Here is a 25,488-nt window from a genome sequence, read left to right as displayed (position 1 = left end):
TAATTTGATAATGATATTAAATGTGATTTATGACATCAAAATGTTGCTAGAATTAGATTTATATTCACGTCACATCTATAGTTACTGTCTAAATCAGCACCTGTTCTCATGTGTGATCAAGAACCGTTCTCACTACAATGGGAAAGCGAATGCCTGAAGAAGCGCGGACGGGAAAGTTGCACAAATTTCAGTTAACAAGGATAGGACCTCACCCTTTGTTTTCTTGCATGATTTCTTCTTTTAAAAAATAAAATGAGTTTTTTCCTCATCACCTGGTTTCTAGAAGAGAAAAATATGGTTGTATGACATTAAGAAAAAGTACAATAATGCATTCACTTTTTTGTTTTCAGAGACACTGAAAAACAAGCGAAGATCACTTAAGAATATATGATGTAATCAAAGTTAACCCTAATTTTTTTCACCCTGCAAAATAAGACTCCTGCAATAATTAGAACTGGCTAAAATTCCTCCCATTCTATAGTAAGTCTTTAATACAAATAGTTCATCTTTAGTTATTACATTCAATTGTAAGGCAAATATTATTTTCAAGTTCTGATTACACAGTTACTGATTCTCCTTAAGAACCCTCATGAGATAAACACCTTGGCACACTCCTGGAGGGAGGGGGGAGTAAGAGAAGGCGTAGCTTGTGAAGTTATCTCCTCCCTCAGGTATGTGCTGCCCTCCCTGTGAGAGTGCACCAACACAGAGGCGGCTTCTGCTTTACACAGAAACAACACAATACACTCTAAGACGCCACGGAGGCCAACGTGACAGGACAGGAAGACTTCCCTTATAACTTAGTGTAATAGTTTCACTTTTCAAATTGGAAGCACTGCAACCTTCAAAAACAATGACATGCAGGCTCAGATGTAAATATTTATAGCCCACCTACTTCCAGAAAGGATTTCAAGCTGATTATTCAAATATAAATACAAAGCCAAGGCAAGTAGAAGTAATTTTTTGGATTATCTGCCACTCAGGACTAACACTGACACTGGCTCCACTCAAATAAGCATGGACAGTCAGGTGCTGGCTATATGGAAAAGTAGCCAAGAGATGAAGAGAATTATTAAAAGGAACGTTTGCTATTTCATACAAAGCAAATGACGGTGATGACAGAATAGCTACTGAACGATCCATACAGACGCATGCAGCTGAGCAAACGGTATTTCACAAGGTGACGTACAGCAGGAGCGTTACCATATATTCAGTTTGCTCTCATTGTGATTATGTGCTACTCAAAAGCAAATGACAATCAATAAATATAACTTAAAATGTTTCCTAAGAATTTAAATGAAGAACCCCATCGCAGGACAGTGTGATAAGCACTGTCGTAGGCAACGTAGCTAATATGAAATAAATCAGGGCTTCTCTGCAGCTAGTATCAGGGAAGAGACAGAACACAAACATAACGGAAGCTTTGCGGGAAAAATAATCATTAAAAATAGCCAACTAGATTTTATCTGCTATTCTCCTTTGTAAAAATGTTAAAACAGCGAAACAGTTCCAAAACAAGGTATATTTTATATGAGTTTTGCCTAACCTACTTCTAAGGGCTGTCAAGCCCATAGCAGCATCTCACAGAAAAATTCTAAGTATATGACTTTTATTATAAACCACTTACTTAACAAAAGTTAAAATTATTCAAATTTCAATTTTTGTCATGCATACTACCATGCAAATTATATTTGCCACCAGTTCTGCAAAGTAGTCAACTATTGCACATACTCTCAGTAAGAAAATTTTTTAAAAGAAAAAAAAAAGATATATATATATATATATATATAAATAGCAATGTGCTCATTAGTAACGGTACTAGTAAATAAGTATAATGTTCTGGTTATACTTAATAAAACATATAAAGTAGAAATATCACATTTTTGTTACAAACTAAGAATAATTCATCTAAAATTCTCTTAAAATATGATAATAAAAAAAAAGATACCTATCTAGCTTCCTCTCTTACTTCAATCAGATCAGTAAATTAGGTTTTCTTTTCGCTTATTTTCTCATTCCAAAATGTGCATCCATAAAGGCCTGGTGTCTGGGATGAGCAAGGCTAAGCAAACTACAACCTGGAGCAGTCTCCTCACCCACATGAGGTGGCTGAGCGCTTCCAAGGCACCAGGACATGAAATGGCAGAAGGGTCTACAAATACCGTCATTAGCAAGAGTCATGGAAGGGATTTCCCTAGAATAGGATTTTGAATAATGATAAAATGATCCGTGGCACTTCTACTTTGCAATGGCAGATGTGGCTTGGTGGGGGACGGTGTCATCACTAGTCTTAAATGAAAAAGCTTCATTATCTTACTTCATCATGCGCCTTGCAGGTACTCCACTGAAAAAAAGACAAAACAGGAGGCAAAAAATTCAAGCCTCAAGGTAAGCCATTTCAATGTTAAGTATCCACCTTTTTTACTAGCAGATTATAAAACCAGCTAGTTTTATGCAATAATTTATTTCATTTTTTGGCCTCGGAAACTCAAAGCTGTTACCCCAACCCCCAAGAAGCCAGAGGAAGATAACATATAGTAAAACGACAGCAAATTACACAAATCTAAAACACACCTACACTGCATTATAACACACCTACACTATATTATAATACTATGTCAGCAGATAACATAAAAATGATCTCTTTATAGAATATACGGTCTTTAACTGAAGAACTCCAAAGATGATCAATACTTACGTCTTGATGTTCTCATGGTACACCTTGGTATCTGATGGCTGGTTATAGAGTGGCTATAAAATAAATCAAACATTTATATACAAAATGGTGTACATCATATGTCTATGAAGAGACAAAGACACAATTTCTATCTCAATGGAAGCCGAGGTACACTACTACTGGGTCTACACAACAGACGCCCTACCAAAACCTCCAGACTCAGGTTCCCTGAATAACTCTGTCCACCCCATCTCCTAACAATGCCACTGCTCTAAGAAAGTTCATAAATCCACTGTATCCCATAATAAATTCATTCATAGATTTTTTTTAATTTCAAAGGCAAAGGAGGATTTAACACCAATATTACCCTAACAGTATGATTCAAAGAGCTTTCTATTTCTGTTCTTACTTCTTTCTCCTTCTAACCAAGTGATTAAATGGCTGCTCAGGCAAAAACACAATCAGGAAAATGTTTCTGCAAAGGTAACCAAGTTTGTGCACATTATTTCAAGCTTATCACCCTTACTGCCCAGCTACATCACTCTCATCCCAAAGTAAGTGACTGTATTCCATTTTATCCCAAGAAAAACTGCTATAAAAAGAGCAGTAGAGGGGCTTCCCTGGTGGCGCAGTGGTTGAGAGTCCGCCTGCCGATGCAGGGGACACGGGTTCGTGCCCCTATCCCGGAAGATCCCACATGCCGCGCAGCGGCTGGGCCCGCGAGCCATGGCCGCGGAGCCTGTGTGTCCGGAGCCTGTGCTCCGCAACGGGAGAGGCCACAGCAGTGAGAGGCCCGCGTACAGCAAAAAAAAAAAAAAAAAAAAAGAGCAGTAGACATGAAAAAAGAAATTTCTTACTTACCAGTTCAACTTTTGGGCCAAGACCTTCAAATATTTTATGAGCTTCTTCTGCTTTTTTCTAGATAAAAACATTATTATATTGTATAATTAAAAATTATATTACCTAAATGCAAAATCACTTCCAATTTAATAATATTTACTTAAATACTAATCTACAGTCAAACTTATCCTTATTTCCAAATATTCTTTCATATGATAGCCTGAAATACTATCTAATTTTATTTTCATAACTCCCTCACGAAATTCAGTCAAATCTGAACATTTGTATTGAAAGCAAAACCTAAAGAATTGGTAAATTCTTAAAAACAAACAGATATTAAGATTCCAGGGAGAGGGAACAGAGATTCACTATTAGAAATGAATCCTTCAAACATTTTTAATACTTCAACTCAATGTCTTTATGGTATTTTATGCTTTTAAATTTTCATTAAAGTTGCCAATGTTTACTATGGTAAGCCAAATTGATCTCTTTGAAGAAAAGCTTATAATGAGCATACTTTCCAATTATAAGAAAACCTTAGTAATAATAGAGAAAACAACCAGTTTGAATTACTCTAAGTATTCAGTAATAAATAAATGTTGAATTATATACTTTTACATGTTTTTCAAAAGTAAAGTCAGGGCTTCCCTGGTGGCGCAGTGGTTGAGAGTCCGCCTGCCGATACAGGGGACACGGGTTCGTGCCCCGGTCCGGGAAGATCCCACATGCTGCGGAGCGGCTGGGTCCGTGAGCCATGGCCGCTGAGCCTGCGCGTCCGGAGCCTGTGCTCCGCAACGGGAGAGGCCACAACAGTGAGAGGCCCGCGTACCGCAAAAAAAAAAAAAAAAAAAAAAAAAGTAAAATCATCTAGACCAAAGTGCTATCTATCTAACAGAAATCTACCTTTAATAGACAAATGAAATATAACAAAGTTCAATACTAAAGCTGTTTAAGCTGGAATTTGACATCCAGCAAATGTGTCGGGGGTTCTCAGATCTCTCTCTTGCCCCAGCACATGCTCACTAGTAACAACAAGGGCTCACTGCCCGCTGCAGAGACTCCCACGTCCACGCACTGTGGCTGGGAAACTCTCCAGGGCTTCTGATGCAACACACAAATGGGAAAGGAATTAATCAGTATCCCCAAGTGTAGAGAAAGATGTTCCCTTAAAATAAACATTATCCTTTTCATTTATCAATTACAATAGTTCAAATATTTATTTAGCATATATTATGTGAAAAGGACTATGTTTAATTAGCAAAGGAAGCTCAAAGTACTGTAAACGCACTTTCCAAACTCCAAGAAACTTAAAATGTTATTATGAGAAATAAACATATCAAAAATATCACATACAAAACTATTTAAAAAAACCCACTGAACTTGCATAGCTAATGCTATTTCTGTAGATAGTTTTAAGTCAATTTGTCGACCTTGGTATTCTTAACATTTGGGCCAGACACTTCTTTGTCATGGGGGCCGTCCTGTGCACTGCAGGCTATTCAGCAGTACCCTGGCCTCTACCCACTAGATGCCAGCAGCACTCCACCGCTCCCCCAAGTTACAACAATCAAAACAGTCTGCAGTTGAGAACAATGTTCTAATCTCAAAAAGCCAAAATGTAATTAACAGAAAATTTATTAGCTTTAAGGTATATGTTAAATAACACACAAACAGCATAATCACAGATGATAAATTTGGAATATCTAGCACCTATAGCTGATTCTCTCAAGACGACCTACACTCTCCAATGTTTAAACCTGCTTTCTTGAGGCACTCCACGTTACATAGAGTCTATGCCAAGAACAGGCAGGCTAAGTGAGGCTGTAACAGAGAATATTGAGAGACAAGGGGGAAATCGTATCACGACAAATATTTACTGGTATCCTATTACGTAAAGGCACTTACCTCTTCAGGGCTAATTTTAAAGGCTAATATTTAAGGTGCCTGCATATCCCAAGATTTAAGTTTTGCAAAATTTTATTACATATTTGACTTCATGTTGGCTTAACTGCTAAGAACAGATTAACCTATCGTTTGGCAGAAAAAAATTAATTTAAAACCTTCACATTTACATAATATAATTTTATTCTAAGTGTATAGATAGAAGTTAATTAATGCCTCAAACATATGTTGACTATGTTCTATGTGCCAGGCACCTGCGAGACACTAAGGAAACAATGAATAAGATATCCTCCCTGGTGTAGGAAGATAAGGAGTCTTGAAAGGCTTCATAGAGAAAATGAGACTTGAGCTGGGTCCTGAAGTCGAGTGCACTCAACAGACAAGAAAGGCAAGCCACGGGGATGCCTGACGGCAGGGGCAACATCACGGGGTAAATTACTAACATCAAGGGAACATTCACACCTGTTCTGGTAGGGTATGGCTAAGAAAGGAGTATTGGGCCACGGGCCACCCAGGCAGGCATGTAAGCACTGATGAAAAGGTTGGGCTACTCTGTAGAAAGGGGGAAATCATCAAAAGGTTTTATTTGGAGAACCACATCAGGGGGCTCAAATATGAAGGATGGATTAGAAAGAAAAAAAAGACTGAAGGAAGGAAACTCAGCATCTATGAGAGGTGAGGGCTCCAATCAAGCAACTGGCAAAGGAGGAAAAGAGAAGCAATTGACCAGACCAATATCCAGGAGGCAGGACTGAGGCTCTTCATTGATTAACCAAGTCTGCAGAGTGGCAAAGAGAGAGAAATCGATAGTTCCCAGGACAATGGCCGTGGTGACCAGAGGTTGTTGGCACTAAGTACATTCTCCACTGTCAATCACTTTCTTTCTTCTGGTGCTACGTTAACTTGCAAATCATTCAATCAAAATATAAACATGTTCCTGAAAGCTTCACTGCACACCCCCTCTTTTCTACACGTATTACAATGCTGAAATTAGAGCACTTACAAATATTTTTGGAACCTACAACTGGGAAGGGTAACAGCAAATTGAAAACAGTCCAGGGCTTCCCTGGTGGCACAGTGATTGAGAGTCTGCCTGCCGATGCAGGGGACACGGGTTCATGCCCCGCTCCGGGAGGATCCCACATGCCGCGGAGTGGCTGGGCCTGTGAGCCATGGCCACAGAGCCTGCGCGTCCAGAGCCTGTGCTCTGCAACGGGAGAGGCCACAGCAGTGAGAGGCCCGCGTACCGCCAAAAAAAAAAAAAAAAAAAAAGCAGTCCAGGAGAAGAGTCTGTTTGGAGACTAAATGAATCCTAGCCTCAAGTTTAAATGTGATACAAGGCAATTTTTCTCCCAGGAAGCCAATTTTAAAACTAACAGTCAGTTTGAGGTAGTTTTCTGCCTCGCACTAACTTTCTAAATAAAAGATGCCTCATATGAGATAAGGGCCCCTATCTCTTGGGCCACATTTGGCTTGATTGCCAACCAGTATGTGCCACTGTCAAACAAGGAACAAGAGGGAGATGTACTCTTGTTGCCCCCCATCGCTCTGTGCCCTCGGTGTCAAAACAGGTAAGGTCATTCATGACAAAAAGCTACAGAGGCAGTGAAGGTCTAACAAAAGGCAGCACGGTGACGAGGAAGACACAGGCAAGGATCAGTGGTGAGAAAGCTGGCCTGCTCCCATCACGCCCCTCGGGGGCTTCTGCTACCATCCAGGGTCTACTGCACAAGCACCACCAAGGCAGATGACTAGCAGCAGGGGATACAAAAAGAACCTATTTTTTGAAAGATGATTGCTACGATTACTGAGTTAAAAACAATCCTCATTACAAGTCTAATATTAAGACAGATTTCAAGTTTGGTTCTTCTATTCTTCACAGAATGTGTAACAAACTGAATTGTAAATGCTAAAATGGCAAGAAGAGGTCTAAAAGGAGCTTTCGTTTCTGCTGATGGGCATCAAGGAACATTTACTACACTAGCTAATGAAAAAAAATACATATATATAAATTAACACAAACTGAATTCTCTATCAGATCTTGTTCAATAGTTTTCAGTCCTCACATCCTAGTCAGGCAACTGCAGAATTCACTAACACTGGAACTGTTTATTAGGCCTGTAAGAGAAGGCTAATTAAGAAATTCAATCAATTAATAAATATCACTGAATTCAATGTATTTGAAAAGTTAACTCATACTAAGAAAGAAGTCAATATTTTATTTTATAAGATCCTTTTCCATTATTATCAGCTCTAATCCCTATTTACTTTAACCCCTGAAGTTACAAACTGGCCATGAAGCCTATCAGCCCTCAGAAATACTTTCTTGTTCTCCAGTGTGTTTTTTTAAAAGCAGATTTCATATAAAATCCATGTACCTTGCTTTTCTTAAACAAGGGAGCACCTGTTGACCTTGGGCCACATCCCTGCAAGGACCCCAGCGTCACTGCCCTCCAGGCATGCCCTGAGGGGTCCATCACTCCTTCCACCGACTGCCCTTCACCCTCACTGGACTCATCTTCACGTAGGTTGTTTTGCCCAATAAATTGGACTAATTTTGAACCCAGTCAAGGAACTAGTAATAATTGTCCATATTTCTACATCTCAGTGACTTAAAATTCCTTAAGTATTGTGTACCTGATGACTTTCGGTTATCTATCTACACACACACATACACCTGGGTCCAAGATCATTCCTATAAAAGTGTATTTAATGACTATCTCACAGCTGCTTTTCTTAAGGTCAATTTCCTTTAGGATCTGGGATAACCTTGCTACAGGATGCCTGTGTAAGACTCCACTCACTACCAGGCAAATGAACTGAAATGACAATCCCCAACTTCTACCTTATGATCACCTTAAGCTGACAAGCCAATTCTCTACCATAGTACTTAAAGCATATAATTCTTTCTTGAACTGGGGGCTTCTGGAAGCCCAGTGCTAAGCAGCTCTGTTGAAAGGTTTTCTTCACATTAACGTGAAATCAGTTTCCCTTTAACTGCTAGTTCCTGGGCTGGATTCTGGCCAAAAACTAATTTCAGCATCACAAAATTATTCATAGAATTGAGGCCTGGCTTTCCTAAATCTGTGGACACTTTTAATTATGAGTATGGAAGAAGAAATTATTTTAACAAACCTAAAAAAGAAAGTTGACCTAAAGGTCAATGGCCTCATACTTTGTAACTAAAATTCAAAGCACAGCCCAGCTATCAGTTCTGAAGCAGATAATACAAGTCGTTTCCACGTCCAATGACCATCTCTACTAGAATAGTGAATTTGGCATTAAATGTTGCTTATAAAGTGAAAAACTACAGAATGGCTGTATTATGTGCTACACACTTGCTTACCACTATTTATATAACAGGAGAGAGACTCAGCTGATAAAATTATACTGTCACAAAATAGTATTATACCATATAAATGCAAATGAAATATTAAATAATTTAAGACACAACTATCAACTTCAGTACATAAAGAAAAAACACCAAGCTTCAGTCAAAGTTTAAGAACATTAAAAATTATAACAGAAAGGTTATAACAGGCTTAATACAATTAATATTACCACAGAATACACAGATGACTGGAAAAGGCATAGTCCAGTGGTTTTAAAGTCCTGTGCCATCAGGAATGGCATGAACTTACCCGATTTTCATCGTAAATAATTTGGACAATACTGCGGTGTTTCTGCTCCACGGGAGGAGGGGACACAGGCTTCTCAGGCTCTGGAGGTTTAGCAGCTTCTTCTTCGAGCTGTTGCTAAGAGACCCAGAAAGGAAGAGTCAGGCATCTGCTGCACATTAGCCCCACTAGTAATTAATCACCAGAGATAACACATGCTTCTGAGCAATGCTTTGCTGATTCTATAGGGTAATCACTTAATCTACTAGGGCCTAATGGACCCAAAGGCTCTAACGAACCCAATCAGATTTATTTTGACTAATAACTAAACAACATAAGTCATCATTTGAAAAATCCTTTTATATTTTAATTCTGATAAATTTAAAGCAAAATAGTAAGAGAATCTAAACATATGAAGGTACCCCATCTACCTCTATCACAGTGACCTTTTGTGGCACTGTAATAATGCTTTTCTGTGTTATAGATACACAGTATGTGTTAATGTCTGGCAGGGAGAGTATGGTAGAATGTTTAAGGGTTAATCCTTAAGTCAGCACAGCACCATCCTCTACCCTACTCCCCTGCCAAACTTTATACTCTATATCAAAGAGGCCCTGAGAAAACCAAAAGAATATGGACTGCTGGTGTGTGCAATCACAAAGCAGGAGCCTATCTGAATTACTCTGCCCAGGATTCAGCCTTAGGGTCACCCTTTGCAAGTGGCTTGATCCTAGGACCCCTTCTGGTCCTTACCTCAAACTTGAGCAAGTATACAAACCCCTCACATGTAAAGTAGGGATATTAATCCTACCTACCACATAGCTTTCTGAGAGGATTAAATGACGCAATATATGTCAAGCACAACTATAAACAGTCAGTAACTATTACCTACAATTATTACTGAAGTAAGGGCTGACTCAGCTAGGTTCACCGCTTTTTGTCTTCCATCACCTAACTAGTGCCTGATACCTAGTAAATGCTCAACAAATAGCCACATAGATATAAGTTCACTGAATGAGATGATAAAAAAGACATTAGGTAAAGATGGTTAAGTCTACCAAAGGCCTAGCAGAAAAAAAAATCACCTATACTACCAAGTAAGACTGATAGTCAAGGTTCCTAGTCATTTAAGTCAGACCGCACCCAAATGAAAGGATAAAAATCCTCCAAGAGAGAAGCTTTGAGGACCACTTCCACTTTGGAACAGAAAGTACTCTTGCAACCTGCTATCTGTGTGAGCAAAAGATATCTGGAATTCTGAGATCATTTTTATGGGAATGAGTTCTTCAACCATGCCCTTTTATTCCTTTGCTCAGAGGGCCTTCTTTTAGAATCCCCGTTAAGTAGGTGCAGAGAAAGAAATAAACAAGTTTCAGGAAATCACATTTTGTTCTTAGTAGCTAAGTATTCCTGGGACAAAACCACAGTAACAGAAAGTCTAAAACCAAAACAAAACAAACAAACTTTCCTCACCTATTCTTTTACATTAACTTTATGATAATTTTGGCAAACTTTAAAAATAAATTTAGTTAGAATATTTATTTATTTATTTATTTTTGTTTGTTTGTTTGTTTTGTTTTTTTTGGCAGTACGTGGGCCTCTCACTGTTGTGGCCTCTCCCGTTGCGGAGCACAGGCTCTGGACGCGCAGGCTCAGGGGCCATGGCTCACAGGCCCAGCCGCTCCAGGGCATGTGGGATCTTCCCGGACCGGGGCACGAACCCGTGTCCCCTGCATCGGCAGGTGGACTCTCAACCACTGCACCACCAGGGAAGCCCTAGAATATTTACTGAAATTGTATAAGATGTGAATTAACATGAGCTCACATTATTAATACTGTGTTTCTGTTCTGCTGTATTTACTCAAGTTGTCTTTTATATTCTTCAATAAAATTTATAGCTCCTGTATAAGTCATACACTATGTCTCATTATTTTTAATTATTTTAATGGGTTACATGTTATTGAGCATTCACTATGTGACACATTATATTAATACATTCATTATCTCAACTCATACAACAATCTCATGATTCAGTTGGTGTTATTAGTATTATTACTATTTTATACATGAAGAAACTAAAGAAAAGTAAAAATATGACCAACCCAGAAGAATAAGACCCACTAAGACTTAAAAGAATTGTCAATAAACCTAATATGATTTAATAAATAAAAGAGGGCTCAACATATTAAAAAAAAGGCAAGGGGGGATATTTTTTAAATGACCAAGCAGATTTTTTAAATGAGCCAAATAAAAATTCCAGCACTAAAAACATAATTATTGAGGGACTTCCTTGGTGGTCCAGTGGGTAAGACTCCAACGTTCCCAATGCAGCGGGCGTGGGTTCGATTCCTGCTCAGGGAACTAGATCCACATGCATGCTGCAACTAAAAGATCCCACATGCCACACTAAGACCCAGTGCAGCCAAATAAATAAATAAATGTTTAAAATAAAAACATAATAATTGAAATTGAAAATACACTTGACAGCAGATATGACAGAAATGAAGATACTGCACACAATGAAGCCTGAAGAAGGAAAAAAATGGGAAAGAAAAGCAATTAAGAGACATAGAAGACAGAGTGATAAAATATTACATCTAACAGGACTTTCAAAAGATGATAAAGAAACTGTAGGAAAAGGTTTTGTAAAAAAGATAATGGCTAAGGAATTTTCCAGAACTCATGAAAAACTCTAACACATTCAGGAAGTCAAGTGAGTCTCAACCTGGAAAGATTAAAAAAACCTACTCCTAAAGAAATCATAGTAAAAACAACAGCACTCAAAGAAAAAGTTACTGAAAGTAGCCAGAGAGAAAATTCAGACTCTCCACAAAAGAACACAAATTAGACTAAGGGCTGATCTCTTCGCAATGAAAGGAAAAAGACAGCATGCAGGGAAAACTGAGGAAATAACCACATTCCAAACAAAGATACCTTTCGATAACAGGCATAAGTAAAAGACAACAGTTAAGTTATAAAAACCAAACACTGAACTCTCCAGCTAACAGATCCTCACTAAAGGAAATTCTAAAGGACGTACTTCAAGAGGAAGCACATTCTCACAAATGGAAGAAGATCTGTGTTGCAAGAAGGAATGATGGGCAAATAAGATGACATATGTGGGTGAACTGAAATGAAGACTGACCATATAAAATAATAATGTCTTCGGCAGTTTTAAAAAAAATAAGAAAGAACTAAAATATATGACAACAATAGCATAAAAGTTGGGAGGAAAGAAAGAAATCAAGAAATTCTATGCCCTCCTATACTCAAGAAGATGGTTAAGATACTACTTAGTTTTAGGCTTCGAGTTAAACAGACTGTTAAAATTTCTGGGGAACCACTATAAACAAAGAAATAATGTATAAAATCCAAACTGGTGGAGCAGGAGAAGATGGAATAAGACAATCAATCCAAAATAAGGATTGGAAAAAACAAACAAGAACATCAATATCAGCATAAAAAAGACAGGACAGGGACTTCCCTGGCAGTCCAGTGGTTAAGACTCTGTGCTTCCACTGCCAGGGGCATGGGTTCATTACCTGGTCAGGGAACTAAGAGCCCACATGCCACACGGTGAGGCCAAAAAAAAAAGACAAATAGAAAGCATAAAATTGTTTTAAAATAATTGAGATATTACCAATCATTGTCAATTTTTTTTCTTTTTTAATAAATTTATTTATTTATTTATTTATTTTTGGCTGCATGTGGGCTTTCTCTAGTTGCGGTGAGCGAGGGCTACTCTTCGTTGCGGTGTGTGGGCTTCTCATTGTGGTGGCTTCTCTCGTTGTGGAGCATGGGCTCTAGGCGCCTGGGCTTCAGTAGGTGCAGAGTGTGGGCTCAGTAGTTGTGGCTCGCGGGCTCTAGAGCGCAGGCTCAGTAGATGTGGCGCATGGGCTTAGTTGCTCCGTGGCATGTGGGATCTTCCCGGACCAGGGCTCGAACCTATGTCCCCTGTATTGGTAGGCGGATTCTTAACCCCTGCACCACCAGGGAACATCATCGTCAATTTAAAAGAACTAAATTACCCTGTGGAAAGACAGTTTGTCAGACTCAATAAAAAACAAAACCCAGGTATATATACTTATATAAGAGATATACCTAAAATACAAGCACAGAAAGTAAAGGGAAAGAAAAAGATACACTAACCTATATCAACCAAAAGAATGCTGATCTAACTACATCAATATCAGGCGAAGCAGACTTTATGGTAAACAAAGCATTGGCAAGGATGTGGAGAAAAGGGATCTCTTGTGCACTGTTGCTGGGAATGTAAATTGGTGCAGCCACTACAGAAACAGTTCCTCAAAAAATTAAAACAGAACTCCCATATGATCCAGCAATTCCACTTCTGGGTATTTATCCAAAGAAAAAAAAACATAAACAAGAAGATATAAGCACCCCCATGTTCACTGCAGCAGTTTTTTTTTGGGGGGGGGTTCATCATTAAAAGGGGTCAAAATGGGAAATGAAAGGGAGGATAACAGAGTTTGGGGTTGCTGGGGCTTCGGAGGTGCAGACTAGTTCCACAGTTTGATTTCCTCCTGGACATTAAGGTAGGAATTTGAGGATTTTACAAGAGCTGAAGCAGCGCCACTTGAGAATGGAAAGCGGTAACTGGGAGGTTGCTGTCCACATTGTCAGAACCCAGTTTAGTTCACGAGCCTTCACATATAGGGTCAATTATAGTTCTCAGACTTTTTTGAAAGTTCAATACTTCTTGAAGACCTTCCAAAAAGCAGGCTTCCCAGGGGAATGTGAATTCACTAGCAGATTTGGCAGCTCACTCCAAACAAGCCTAGTTTTAGACAAATAAAGTTTGCCTAAAAGACAGTTTAGCTCCAGCTCTTCCTTGCAAACACATCACCATTTCTGAGTCTCTTCTACAGAGAAATCTTGCATCTGCCACTGTATAAATTTCTTCAAGAGCTGGGCTGAAAGGCAGAAATCTTGGAATCCTAGCATGCATCTGAATTTAGGCTTGGACATATTTTCCTGGGGCATATTTTGTGTTTAGTTTCCCTTTCATGACAGAAGAGATGAAGAGAAGCATCAATAAAATCAGGGGCCCATGTTTCCACATTAATATGAACCTGCTGGTCTTGGAGAGTCTCCCAGAGAGGCGGGGGGGTGGTTTGCAGGGGCAGGGGGTGGACCCGGCCACTGCTCACCCTTGGGACACAAGACACTGGCAGCAGCCACTCTTGGGAGCTCCCCCACTGCGTAGATGCTGGTACTAGCGGGCCCCACTGCAGCACTATTCACAATAGCCAAGACATGGGAACAACCTCAGTGTCCACCAATAGGTGAATGGATAAAGAAGATGTGGTATATATACACAATGGACTATTATTTACCCATAAAAAAAAGAATGGAATCTCATCTTTTGCAACAACATGGATGGACCCTGAGGGCATTATTTTAAGTAAAGTCAGATGGAGAAAGACAAATACAGGTGGATCTCACTTACGTGTGGAATCTTGAAAGAAAGAAAGGAAGGAAGGAAAGGAAGGAGAGAAAGAAAGAAAAGAAAAGAATAGAAAGGAAGGAAAGAGGGGAAAGAAGGAAGGAGGGGAGGGGAAGAAACAGGAGCTGGTAGATGCAAAGAACAGACTGGTGGTGGCAGGGGCAGGGGGGAGATGGACCAAATGGGTGAATAGAATCAAAAGGTACAAACTTCCAATTATAAAATAAATAAGTCATGGAGATGTAAAGTACAGCTTGGTAACTATGGTTAACAACACTGTACTGTATATTTGAAAGTTGCTAAGAGAGTAGATCTTAAAAGTTCTCATCACAAGAAAAAAACTTCTGTAACTATATGTAGTGATTGATGGTTAACTAGTCTTATTGTGGAGATCTTTTTGCAATACATTCAAATATAAAATCATTATGTTATACACCTGAAACTAATATAACGTTGCATGTCAATTTTTTTACCTCAATTTTTTAAAAATTGAGAACTACTAGGAAAAAAATCATAGTGGTAATTGATAAGTTACAGACAAAAACGAGAGAAGATATGGATGATTTTTTAAAGTAGAGAATACATACTCTTTTCAAGTATGCCCAGAGTATTTTTATGACATTGATCATCATCTAGGCCAAAATTCAAGAACCAATTATTTCAAAAGACTGGGTATTAGAGACCATACTCTCTGGCCACAATAAAGTTAGAAATCAAATAACCAAAAATAGTCAAGAAAACATTATATATAAAAAATTTAAAAGAACATTTTTATTAATACAGGAGTTGAAAAAGAAACCAGGAGGGATAATAAAATGCATTATAAATTAAAACTTGCTGAATGAAGTTAAAGTAGTGCACAGGGAGAAGGGGGAAGAAAAAGCTAAAAAGTTAATGTTGACAAATTATAAAAGAGTAGAATAAAACCAAAGAGGAAATAAGAAGCAGAAACTGATGATACAGAAGATACAACTATATTCCCCCAAATGAGGGAAAAAACTATCTCCAGAAGAAATAGAAGTGAATGTTTTTAAATTGAATCACTAATTTTAAAATACTTTTTACACAAAAAATACCCACTAGATCCAGCTGATTTTACCAAATAATTACAATCTTAAACTATTTCAGAGTTTAGAAAGGTTATGACATTAGCATGATCTGTTACCTAACCAGACAAGAACAGTATAAGAAAAGAAAATGACAGGCTTATCTATCTCACAAATAAGATACAAAAATCCCAAAATAAATACTGGTAAGTCAAGTCCAGCAATTTATTAAAAATAGATAATACATCATGACTAAGTTAGGTTAAACGTAGAAATCCACCGGTGATTTAACACTAGAAAATAACTGATGTCATTCATCCTATTAATATATTTTAAAGAAGAATAATAAGATCAACAAACTTATGCAGAAAAAGCATCTGGTGAACTTCAATGTCCCTCATGATTAAATTGTCAGCACACTGGACCAGATGAGAATTTCCCAATCTGAGGAAGGATGTCTATAATAATTGACATCGGGCTTCCCTGGTGGCGCAGTGGTTGAGAGTCCGCCTGCCGATGCAGGGGACACGGGTTTGTGCCCCGGTCTGGGAAGATCCCACATGCCACGGAGCGGCTGGGCCCGTGAGCCATGGCCGCTGAGCCTGTGCATCCGGAGCCTGTGCTCCGCAACGGGAGAGGCCACAACAGTGAGAGGCCCGCGTATCGCAAAAAAAAAATAATTGACATCATAACCAGTGGTAGTAAAAAGTAAAAGGCATTTCTGAAAAAGCAGAAAAGAACAAGAATAACCACTTTCAATGTTGCACTGCAGGGTTTTTTTTTTAAGGTTTTTTTGATGTGGACCATTTTTAAAGTCTTTACTGAATTTTGTTACAATATTGCTTCTGTTTTATGTTTTAGTTTTTTGGCTGCAGAGGCATGTGGGATCTTAGCTCCCGGACCAGGGATCAAACCCGCAACCCCTGCACTAGAAGGCGAAGTCTTAACCACTGGACTGCCAAGGAAGTCCCAATGTTGCACTGCAGTTTTAAGCAGAGCAATAAGGCAACTGAAAAGTAAGGAAAAGGTTTAAGAACTGGAAAGAAAGAAACAACTGTCTTTTTTTTTTTTTTTACTGTTGATATGACCATTACCTACATAGAAAACCCAAAAAAATCTACAAATAAGTAATTAACATTACAAGGATAATTTAGGGAGGTTGCTGGCATATATTTAAAAAAAAAAGACTGCAGATAAACAACAAGGAGCTACTGTATAGCACAGGGAACTATATTCAATATCTTGTAATAACCTATAATGGAAAAGAATCTGAAAAAGACCATATATATACGAATCCCTTTGCTGTACACCTGAAACTAATGCAACATTGTAAATCAACTATACTTCAATTTTTTTTTAAAAAAAGTTATTCTAGCATGTGAAAAAAAACTGCAACAGTTAGAAGAAATATAATTTTTGAAAATATATTATTAACAATAGCATCAAAAATATAGCCCCTAGAGCTGAATCTAACACAAGGCATATAAAAGAAAGTAATAAAACATGAAAGCCCTCCTAAATAGACACATATACCATAGCCACGGACTGGAAGACTCATTAACATAAAGATACCATCATCCCCGAATTGATTTCTGTATTATATATGATTCCAATGAAAATTACAGAAAGATATTTTGGAAAACTGAAAAATATGATTCTAAAAGTTATATGAGATGGTAAAAAACTTTAAAAAAGCTAAATCATGCCCATAGAATTGGGGTTTGCCTCACTGGAAAAAAAAAGAATAAAGCTCTAGTAATCAGAAGGATATCTATTATATTTCTGCATCAATACCACAAAGAACACAAAGACCACAAAGCCCAGAAATCAGTCCATATACAGATGCAAACCTAAATTATAATAGAGCTAAAAGCGTAGAACAGTTGGAAAAGGATGAACTTTTAAATTATTGATACAGGGAAAAAAATGAATATTGACCCCTACCTTGAGGCAGACACAAAAATTCAATTTCTGGTAGATTAAGAATAATGTGATGAAGGCTTCCCTGGTGGTGCAGTGGTTAAGAACCGCCTGCCAATGCAGGGGACACGGGTTTGAGCCCTTGTCCAGGAAGATCCCACATGCGTGGAACAACTAAGCCCATGCACCACAACTACTGAGCCTGCGCTCTAGAGCCTGCGAGCCACAACTACTGAGCCCACGCGCCACAACTACTGAAGCCCACGTGCCTAGAGCCCATGCTGCGCAACAAGAGAAGCCACTGCAATGAGAAGCCTGCACACCGAAAACCAAGAGTAACCCCTGCTCACCACAACTAGAGAAAGCCCGTGCACAGCAACAAGGACCCAACACAGCCAAAAATAAATAAATAAAAATAAATTTAAAAAAAAGAATAATTTGATGAGAAAACTATAAAACTTTTTAAAAGACAATATAAGTAAACTTTTTAATGGTCCCACGGTAGTCTCATATAAAATCTACAGAAATTCTGTTCACCAAAAATACTGACCTAAATGTAAGAGCTAAAACTACAAAACTCCGAGAAGAAAAGATAGGTATAAATCTTTGTGACCTTGGATTATGCAACTTGGATTAAGGTTCTTAGATATGACATCAAAAGCACAAGTGATGAAAGAAAAAATAAACTGGACTTCATCACAATTAAAAACTTTCTGCCCCGGTATGACTCTGTCCTGCTCAGCTGTCCTCTGAAAGGAAGTCACTTATCTCCGTCCACCTTCTCTCCCACCTAAGTGTGTGCCCCTGGGGCCCCAGAACTATCTTTTAGTTGTCAACCGAAGACCAACAAAGATTATCACTTCAAAGTGGAGAATGTTGAAAATGAGTGGTTATCTTTAGGAAGGGTCAGTTTCGGGGCTGGTGCAAAGGATGAAGTGCACACTCTTGAAGCAGACGCAGCCTAAGCAAAGCAGCCCTGGCAAGGTTGATAACGTCTGTACAGCCAATGGCTTCCCTGGGGGGCTCTGAAACAATACTACCTGTGGTCTAAAAGTAGTTCAGGGCTTGTACTTATTAGTGGACAGCACTTAGAAGATGCAGAGTAAGAAGATGAAGAAGAGGAGGATGTGAAACCCCTAAGTATATCTGGAAGTGGTAGCAAGGTTCCACAGAAAACTAGCAAAACTTGCTGATGAAGGCGAAGAGGAAGCTGAAGAAAAAGCTCCAGCAAAGAAATCTATATGATACTCCAGCCAAAAAGGCATAAAATCAAACCATAATGGAAGACTCAAAACCATCAAATACCAAGAGCAAAAAAGTCAAGAATCTTTCCCAAAAAAAGAGGGAAAAAAAAGAAAAAGAAAAAAAACCTCCTAAAACACCAAAAGGACCTAGCTCGGTATAAGACATTAAAGTAAAAATGCAGGCAAGTCTAGGAAAAAGCACAATGAACAGTCCTGGTAAATTAAGACAGGGAGAGAGGAAAAGGAGAGACAAATACAAAGGAGAGTTCAAACTGAGTCTCATTAGCAATCCAGACGAAGTCTTCTATTTTAATCTCAATCCCCGTCCCTGACTTTCCAGCCACCCACACCCCTCTCCAGGCTAGAAGCAATCTCACTCTTGATTTCCTACAGCACTTTGTTTGACTGCTGTGATTCAGTGAATCTTATACTTGGCCTTCTATTACTTATTCATTTGATTTACCTCTTTGACCATGTTTTAATCACTTTTGTATCTCCCTAGATGCTCAAATAAATATCTGAATGAATCAAATAGAGGAAATAACGGTTTTGTACATCAACGAATACTATCAGTAAAGTAAAAAGACAACTCACAGAATGAGAGAAAATGTTTGCAAATTATACATCTGAGTATGCAGAATACATAGAACTCTTACAACTCAACAATAAAAAGACAACCCAGCTAAAAAAGAACTGGGCAAAGGATCTGAACGAACATTTCTCTAAAGAAAATATGCAAATGGCCAACAAGCACATAAAGAGGTGTTCATCACTGGTTACTAAGAAAATGAAAATCAAAACCACAATGAGATACCACTTCACATGTACGATAGCTATTTTTAAAAAAACCAACAACAAATGTTGACAAGGAAGTAGAGAAGGTGAAACCCTCCCTCATACACGGCTGGTGGGAATTTAAAATGACACAGCCACTTTGGAAAACAGTTTGGCAGTTCCTCAAAACTTTAAACAGAGATTTGTCACGTGACCCTGCCAATTCTACTTCTAGTATATATCCAAGAGAACCAAAAAAAATGTCCACACAAAAACTAGTGTGTCCTAGCAGCACTATTCATAACAACCCAAAGTGAACACAACCTAAATGCCATCAACTAACAAAACATAGTATACCCATGCAATGGGAATTTTGTGCTGATACAAGATACAGCATGGATGACTCTTAAAAACATGCTAAATAAAAGGAGTCAAAATGTCACATATTATGATTCTATATTTATTTAAAATGTCCAGAATAGGCAAATCCATACATAAGAGAGAAGAGGTTTACAGTTGCCAGGGGCTGGGGGGAGAGGGAAATAGAGTAGCTGCTAAAAGATACGTGGTTCCTTTCTGAAGTGATAAAAATGTTCTGGAAATATATAATGATGACAGTTGCACAATTTTATGAATACATAAAAGCCACTGAACCGTACACTTTAAAACTATACACCAGGGCTTCCCTGGTGGCGCAGTGGTTGAGAGTCCGCCTGCCGATGCAGGGGACACAGGTTCGTGCCCCGGTCCGGGAGGATCCCACATGCCGTGGAGCGGCCAGGCCTGTGAGCCATGGCCGCTGAGCCTGCGCGTCCAGAGCCTGTGCTCCGCAACGGGAGAGGCCACAACAGTGAGAGGCCCACGTACCGCAAAAAAAAAACAAAAAAAACTATACACTGAACTGTACACTTTAAAAGTGTACACTAAAGTATACACTTTAACGGTACACTTTCTTAATCTCAAAAAAAAAAACCCTCCCCCCCAGCCCCCCAGAAAGTGAAATGATGAGCCACAAATTAGAAGACATGTGCTATACACACACCTGACAAGAGGCTTCAGGAAACACTAAACATAAGAAAATGACAAAGTAACCATCCACACAAGGCACACAACCCATAAACAAATGAAAACAAGCTCTGTCTCATTCCTCATCAGAGAAATACAAATTAAAACTATTTCACATCCACGTGAAGGCAAGAACGTGCACAAACTGGAACGTGAACACACTGCCAGTGGGAGTATAAATGGTGCTGCCATCTCAGCAGATGTGGTCTCATCGAGCACATGTGAACACGTGCACATGCTCAGGCCACGGAACGCCATTCCTGGGCACCCGCCCTAGAAAATCTGTCTACACGTGAACCAAAAACGTAGCACCATGTGTGGAACAGCAAGAAACTAGAAACAACACATCCAGTAAGAGCCAACACAGAATAGACAAATAAGTTTTGCTATCTGGAATCATAAAACTAGACAATACCACAAGAAAATGAATGGATGAAACTGAGGAAACTAACAGCAAAAATAAGCAAGTCACAGAACACACAAGGCATGATTTCCTTTACGTAAAGTTAAAAATATGGAAAGTTCAACATTCTCTTGTTTAGGGAGACAAACATACATTCTGAGAATGTATTAAGCAGTAAAATCAAACACTTACTTGTTTCTTTTTCAGTTTAAGGATCTGCTGTTCTACTTTTGCAATTTCTCGATCTACACGATCCATACTCTGTATTAACTCTTCCTTTGAAAGTTTTGAAGGTGAAGCATTTTGATCATCTCCACATGGTTGCCCAGAGATTGGAGAGGAAGGAGCTTCATGTTTGACTCCAAATGCTGGATCCTTTAAGGAAGAAAATCAAGAACAAATGATTTCTCACCAATAGCCAATGTCAGCTTCAAGATCCTCTTGACTGAAAAAAGTGAATTTTAAAGCTTAGCAGAGCAATGTGTGCTCTCTATAGATGGCAGTCCTACGGTAGCAATTTTCTCCCTCCCTCCCTTTCTCTCTCTCACACACACACAAACCCACACCACTGATGTTTATAGTTTAGACATATCATTCACAATTTTGAAGATCCTAAAAGCTATCCAGAATGAGGTGGTTAAGTGGCTAACCAGCCTTTAGTACAACAATACTGAGACTTCTAATTTCTGCAGAAATAATAACGCAATCACGGCAAAGGAAGATACCAATTCCTCAGCCATTTCCTTGTAATGGCACTCCAAAAGGTCTGAACATGCATACCCTGTGTGCCCACCCAATGTAACAGCTATGATATGGCTGCTCCTATCAAAAAGTTTTCAGACTTTCCAAGGGCCAACAATGAGGTACAGAAGTCCGAGAAATGATCTAGAACTTTTGTTGCTACAATCACCCAGGCCTACCTTCATAAAGGGCAACTAAGCCTGCCCACCCTATAGCGTACATAACATCTCTTCAGCCAAATATATCATCCCACTCCAGCTCCAAACCAGCAGGGGACTACAGCAGATTGAAGGCCCCTCCACCCAAAACCTATCACCCCGTCAACACACACATGCACGTGTGCACACACACACATACAGCCTACTAATCTCCAGTCTAAAGTGAAGATATAAGCAACACTGTAAAGCAGATAAATTTTAGGTTAAGGTACTAGTTTCTTTAGGGTATAAGAAGCCTAGAATGAGCATAGTTCCTAGGACTATAGAGCCCTCAATGTATTAAATAAGATTAACTGTGAGAAATCAGTAGTTCTAACCAAGAATGCACTTAATTATACCTGGATAGTTGTTCCAAAACACCTTGGAACAGAGATTTCAACTAAAACATAACATGTATATTCCTGAAAAGTCTGATATTCTGTAATAGTATAGTTAAATATAAGACTTCTGGGGAAAATGGGATTATGGTTATTACTTAAACTTTGCAAGCAGAGCATTAGCAAAAACAACAGCGACCCTAATAGAAGTAATAATACTGTTAAAGCTCCAATATTATTTGCATTTAGACTACAGTCAATTCTTTGGTAGCCATAAACCCTATAGTTTATGCTTCCTTTGTTAATCCTTGAGGTCATTTGCTTCCAGTAGAAAATAGTATGTTTCATCAAAATAAAACTCAGATTTGGGGTATAAAGATTTTTATCAACCTTTAAAAACAAAAAGTACAGGAGAAAATGTCTTCGCAGTTTCTTTTCAACATTCCAATCTTCATTGGTTAGCTTAACATTGAAAAGCAGAGCAGTTCTTGAATTAACTAAGCCAGCTACTACCTGCACTAAATGAAAACTAAATGCAGACTTTTCAAATCTTTTTAAGGTCTTCGTCTATCTCAAAGGCTATTTCTTAATTACAAGACACCTTGATCCTGAGAGCCTGAAATCATTCATGTGCAAGGAACAATCATTCACGAATCTTTAGGACTCCCATATCATTCTCTTACATATGCATATGAGCTAATTTGTGTTACATAACACGTATAACAAAAAACAGATTATATTTCGATTCAGCAGATTTTGAAAATGCTCCTCAGGTGATCTGATCCGTGCCCTAAGAACTACTATTACAAATCAGTATTTTCCACTGACTTCTTCTCTAGTTAAATATTTAACAAAAAACAAATTCCTTGAGTGTCTATTATATGACAGGCACTAGGCAGAGTGGTGAACAAAACAGGCATGATGCTCATCTTCAAGGAGTTTATAATTTTGTATTGGAACATTCTGATAGTAATGTGAGGGAAGAAGTTAAGATTCCTACCTCACATCTTATATCACAATGAAAGCCAAATAATAGCAAACATTTATATGAGATTTATTAGCAAATCACAAGAAGCCTCAAACAAACAAAAAAAGGCATTCACATTATCTTGAGCTCAGGAAAGCCAACAGCAAAAGACATTAAAAAAAAAAGATTGATGAATCAAAATAACAATTTTCTCTTCATCAAAATTGAAATAAAAAATTTTAAAGGCAAATGGAAAAAATCATTTGCAAAACATGAATTCTAACAACTCAATATAAAATAAAAAACACACCAACAGAAAAATGGGCAATAGATATGAAAAAGCAATTCATAAAACAGGAAAAATAAACAAATGAAAAAATGTTAAATTTTACTAACAAGCAAATAAATGCAAGTTAAAAATTTATCAAACAATGACTTTTTTAAAAACAGTAAATATGTGGTATCAGTAAGGGCACATAAGACCTGGGAGCCCTTATACCGTGCTATCAGGGACAAAAACTGGTTCACCTCCTTTGCAGGGCAATCTGGATACACCCATGAAAACCTTAAAATATGCCAACTCTGGTCTCTAATTACTTACACTAACAGGAATTTACCTTAGGGAAATAAATAAGACTGTATACCAAAAAAATCAACCTAGGGACTTCCCTGGTGGTCCAGCAATTAGGACTTCGCACTTTTGAGGGTTCCATCCCTGGTCAGGGAACTAAGATGCCGCAAGCCACACAGCACAGCCAAAAAAAAACCAAACACAAAAATCAACCTAAAGAAAATATGTCATTGTTCTAATGAGCAAATGAGGTAACCTACATGTGTGGCAATTAAATAAATTACTTTATATCCATATATGGAATATGACTAAAAATAAAATTGTAAACTTAATGACACAAAAAGTATGTATTTAAGCAAAAATAAAGTTATATACAATATGCAAAGCGAGCACATTAAAATATGCACAATTAACAACAATTTCTAACTGGTGAGACTAACTTTTTCTTTCAAACTTATCTAATTTAATCCTTCTATAAATGATATACCTGGGCTTATAGATGCTAATTCTTTCAAAATCCCTACTTCTAAAAAATGGAAAGTCATGATTTACAACTTGCGGGGGGGAGAGCGGGACTAGGGGTCAGAGGTCATGGGTTCTCACTCCAACTCAGGAGGCTCGACCTAGGTCACTTAATTTTTTTAATATCTGTCTTCTCTACTATAAAATGGAAATCAGCTGTACTCTGATCCAACATAACACATTATTTAAATGGATGAAGTTTTAAGATCTCTTTCTGCCAAAAAAAATCTATAGCTATAAATTACCTTTGTGGTCATTTATTCAGCCTTGGAAGAAGACCTTTATTCACTGTATTTCTTTCTTTTTTTCCTTCTTTTTTATTTTATTATTATTATTATTTTTTTTTGCTGTGCACAGGCCTCTCACTGTTGTGGCCTCTCCTGCTGCAGAGCACAGGCTCCGGACGTGCAGGCTCAGCGGCCATGGCTCACGGGCCCAGCCACTCCGCGGCATGTGGGATCTTCCCAGGCATGTGGGATCTTCCCAGACCGGGGCACAAACCCGTGTCCCTCGCATCGGCAGGCGGGCTCTCAACCACTGCGCCACCAGGGAAGCCCCTTTCCTTCTTTTTTAAATGTTTCAAACATTTCTTATAAACCCATAGACTATAATACAGATACTTCACATAGTGAAGCAGGTCTCAATATTCCTAGAAGCTTAGTTCATTTCTAGCTTATCACAAAGAGCTTTCCCCACCCAACTTATTATTTTGAAAATTTTCAAATTTACATAAGAGTTGAAAGACTAGCATAATGGACACTCAATATCTTCATCTAGATTCACTAGTTGTAACATTTTGCTATATTTGCTTTGTCTCTATACACATGCACACACCTACCTTTTTTTTCCCCAGTTGATCTATTTGAAAATAAATTGCAAACATATTCACTATCTTTTAAATCATTTCTCACTGCGTAAAAACTCAAAGAAAATGTGTATTTATTTATCTGATATCAGGGTGGACAGGGCCATTAGCCATAAAGGCAAATAAATTTTATGGGAAAGATATTTGATAACAAAAAGGCAGGGGGGTAAGAGATATGAACATATGATAGTAAAGGGGTTAACACTTTATTGTTCAAAGTGTTTTAAAGAATTAGTTTATTCTTTCTACAACAAATATTTATTCAGTACCTACTAAGTGCCAGGTACTTCCTAATCTGAAGATTTAATGACAAGCAAAATAGACAGTTAAAT

The 25,488-nt window shown here is 38.2% G+C and overlaps 1 protein-coding gene across 17 annotated transcripts in view; it reads right to left on the bottom strand.

Annotated features, from left to right (window-relative positions):
- Nucleotides 1–25,488, bottom strand: part of NCOR1 (nuclear receptor corepressor 1) — a gene marked incomplete at its 3' end in the record, with an annotated part of 151,056 nt that overhangs the window by 87,224 nt on the left and 38,344 nt on the right. For 11 of the 17 annotated variants that reach the window (XM_081220091.1, XM_081220081.1, XM_081220084.1 and 8 more), the window contains exons 5-10: nucleotides 21,148–21,330; nucleotides 9,061–9,174; nucleotides 3,539–3,595; nucleotides 2,699–2,751; nucleotides 2,318–2,344; nucleotides 213–279 (exon numbers count right to left, since the gene is read on the bottom strand). In XM_081220091.1, coding sequence (XP_081076217.1) covers nucleotides 213–279; nucleotides 2,318–2,344; nucleotides 2,699–2,751; nucleotides 3,539–3,595; nucleotides 9,061–9,174; nucleotides 21,148–21,330 — 501 coding nt within the window. Of the gene's footprint in view, nucleotides 1–212; nucleotides 280–2,313; nucleotides 2,345–2,698; nucleotides 2,752–3,538; nucleotides 3,596–9,060; nucleotides 9,175–21,147; nucleotides 21,331–25,488 lie in introns of those variants that run through there. The other 6 variants (XM_081220096.1, XM_081220097.1, XM_081220088.1 and 3 more) reach the window with 2 other exon arrangements.

The sequence above is a fragment of the Mesoplodon bidens genome (genome assembly GCF_964165515.1).
Source record: "Mesoplodon bidens genome assembly, chromosome: 19".
NCBI classification, from domain to species: Eukaryota; Metazoa; Chordata; class Mammalia; order Artiodactyla; family Ziphiidae; genus Mesoplodon; species Mesoplodon bidens.
Note: the sequence above shows the minus strand (reverse complement) of the source record. Positions and strands in the feature narration are given on the sequence as shown.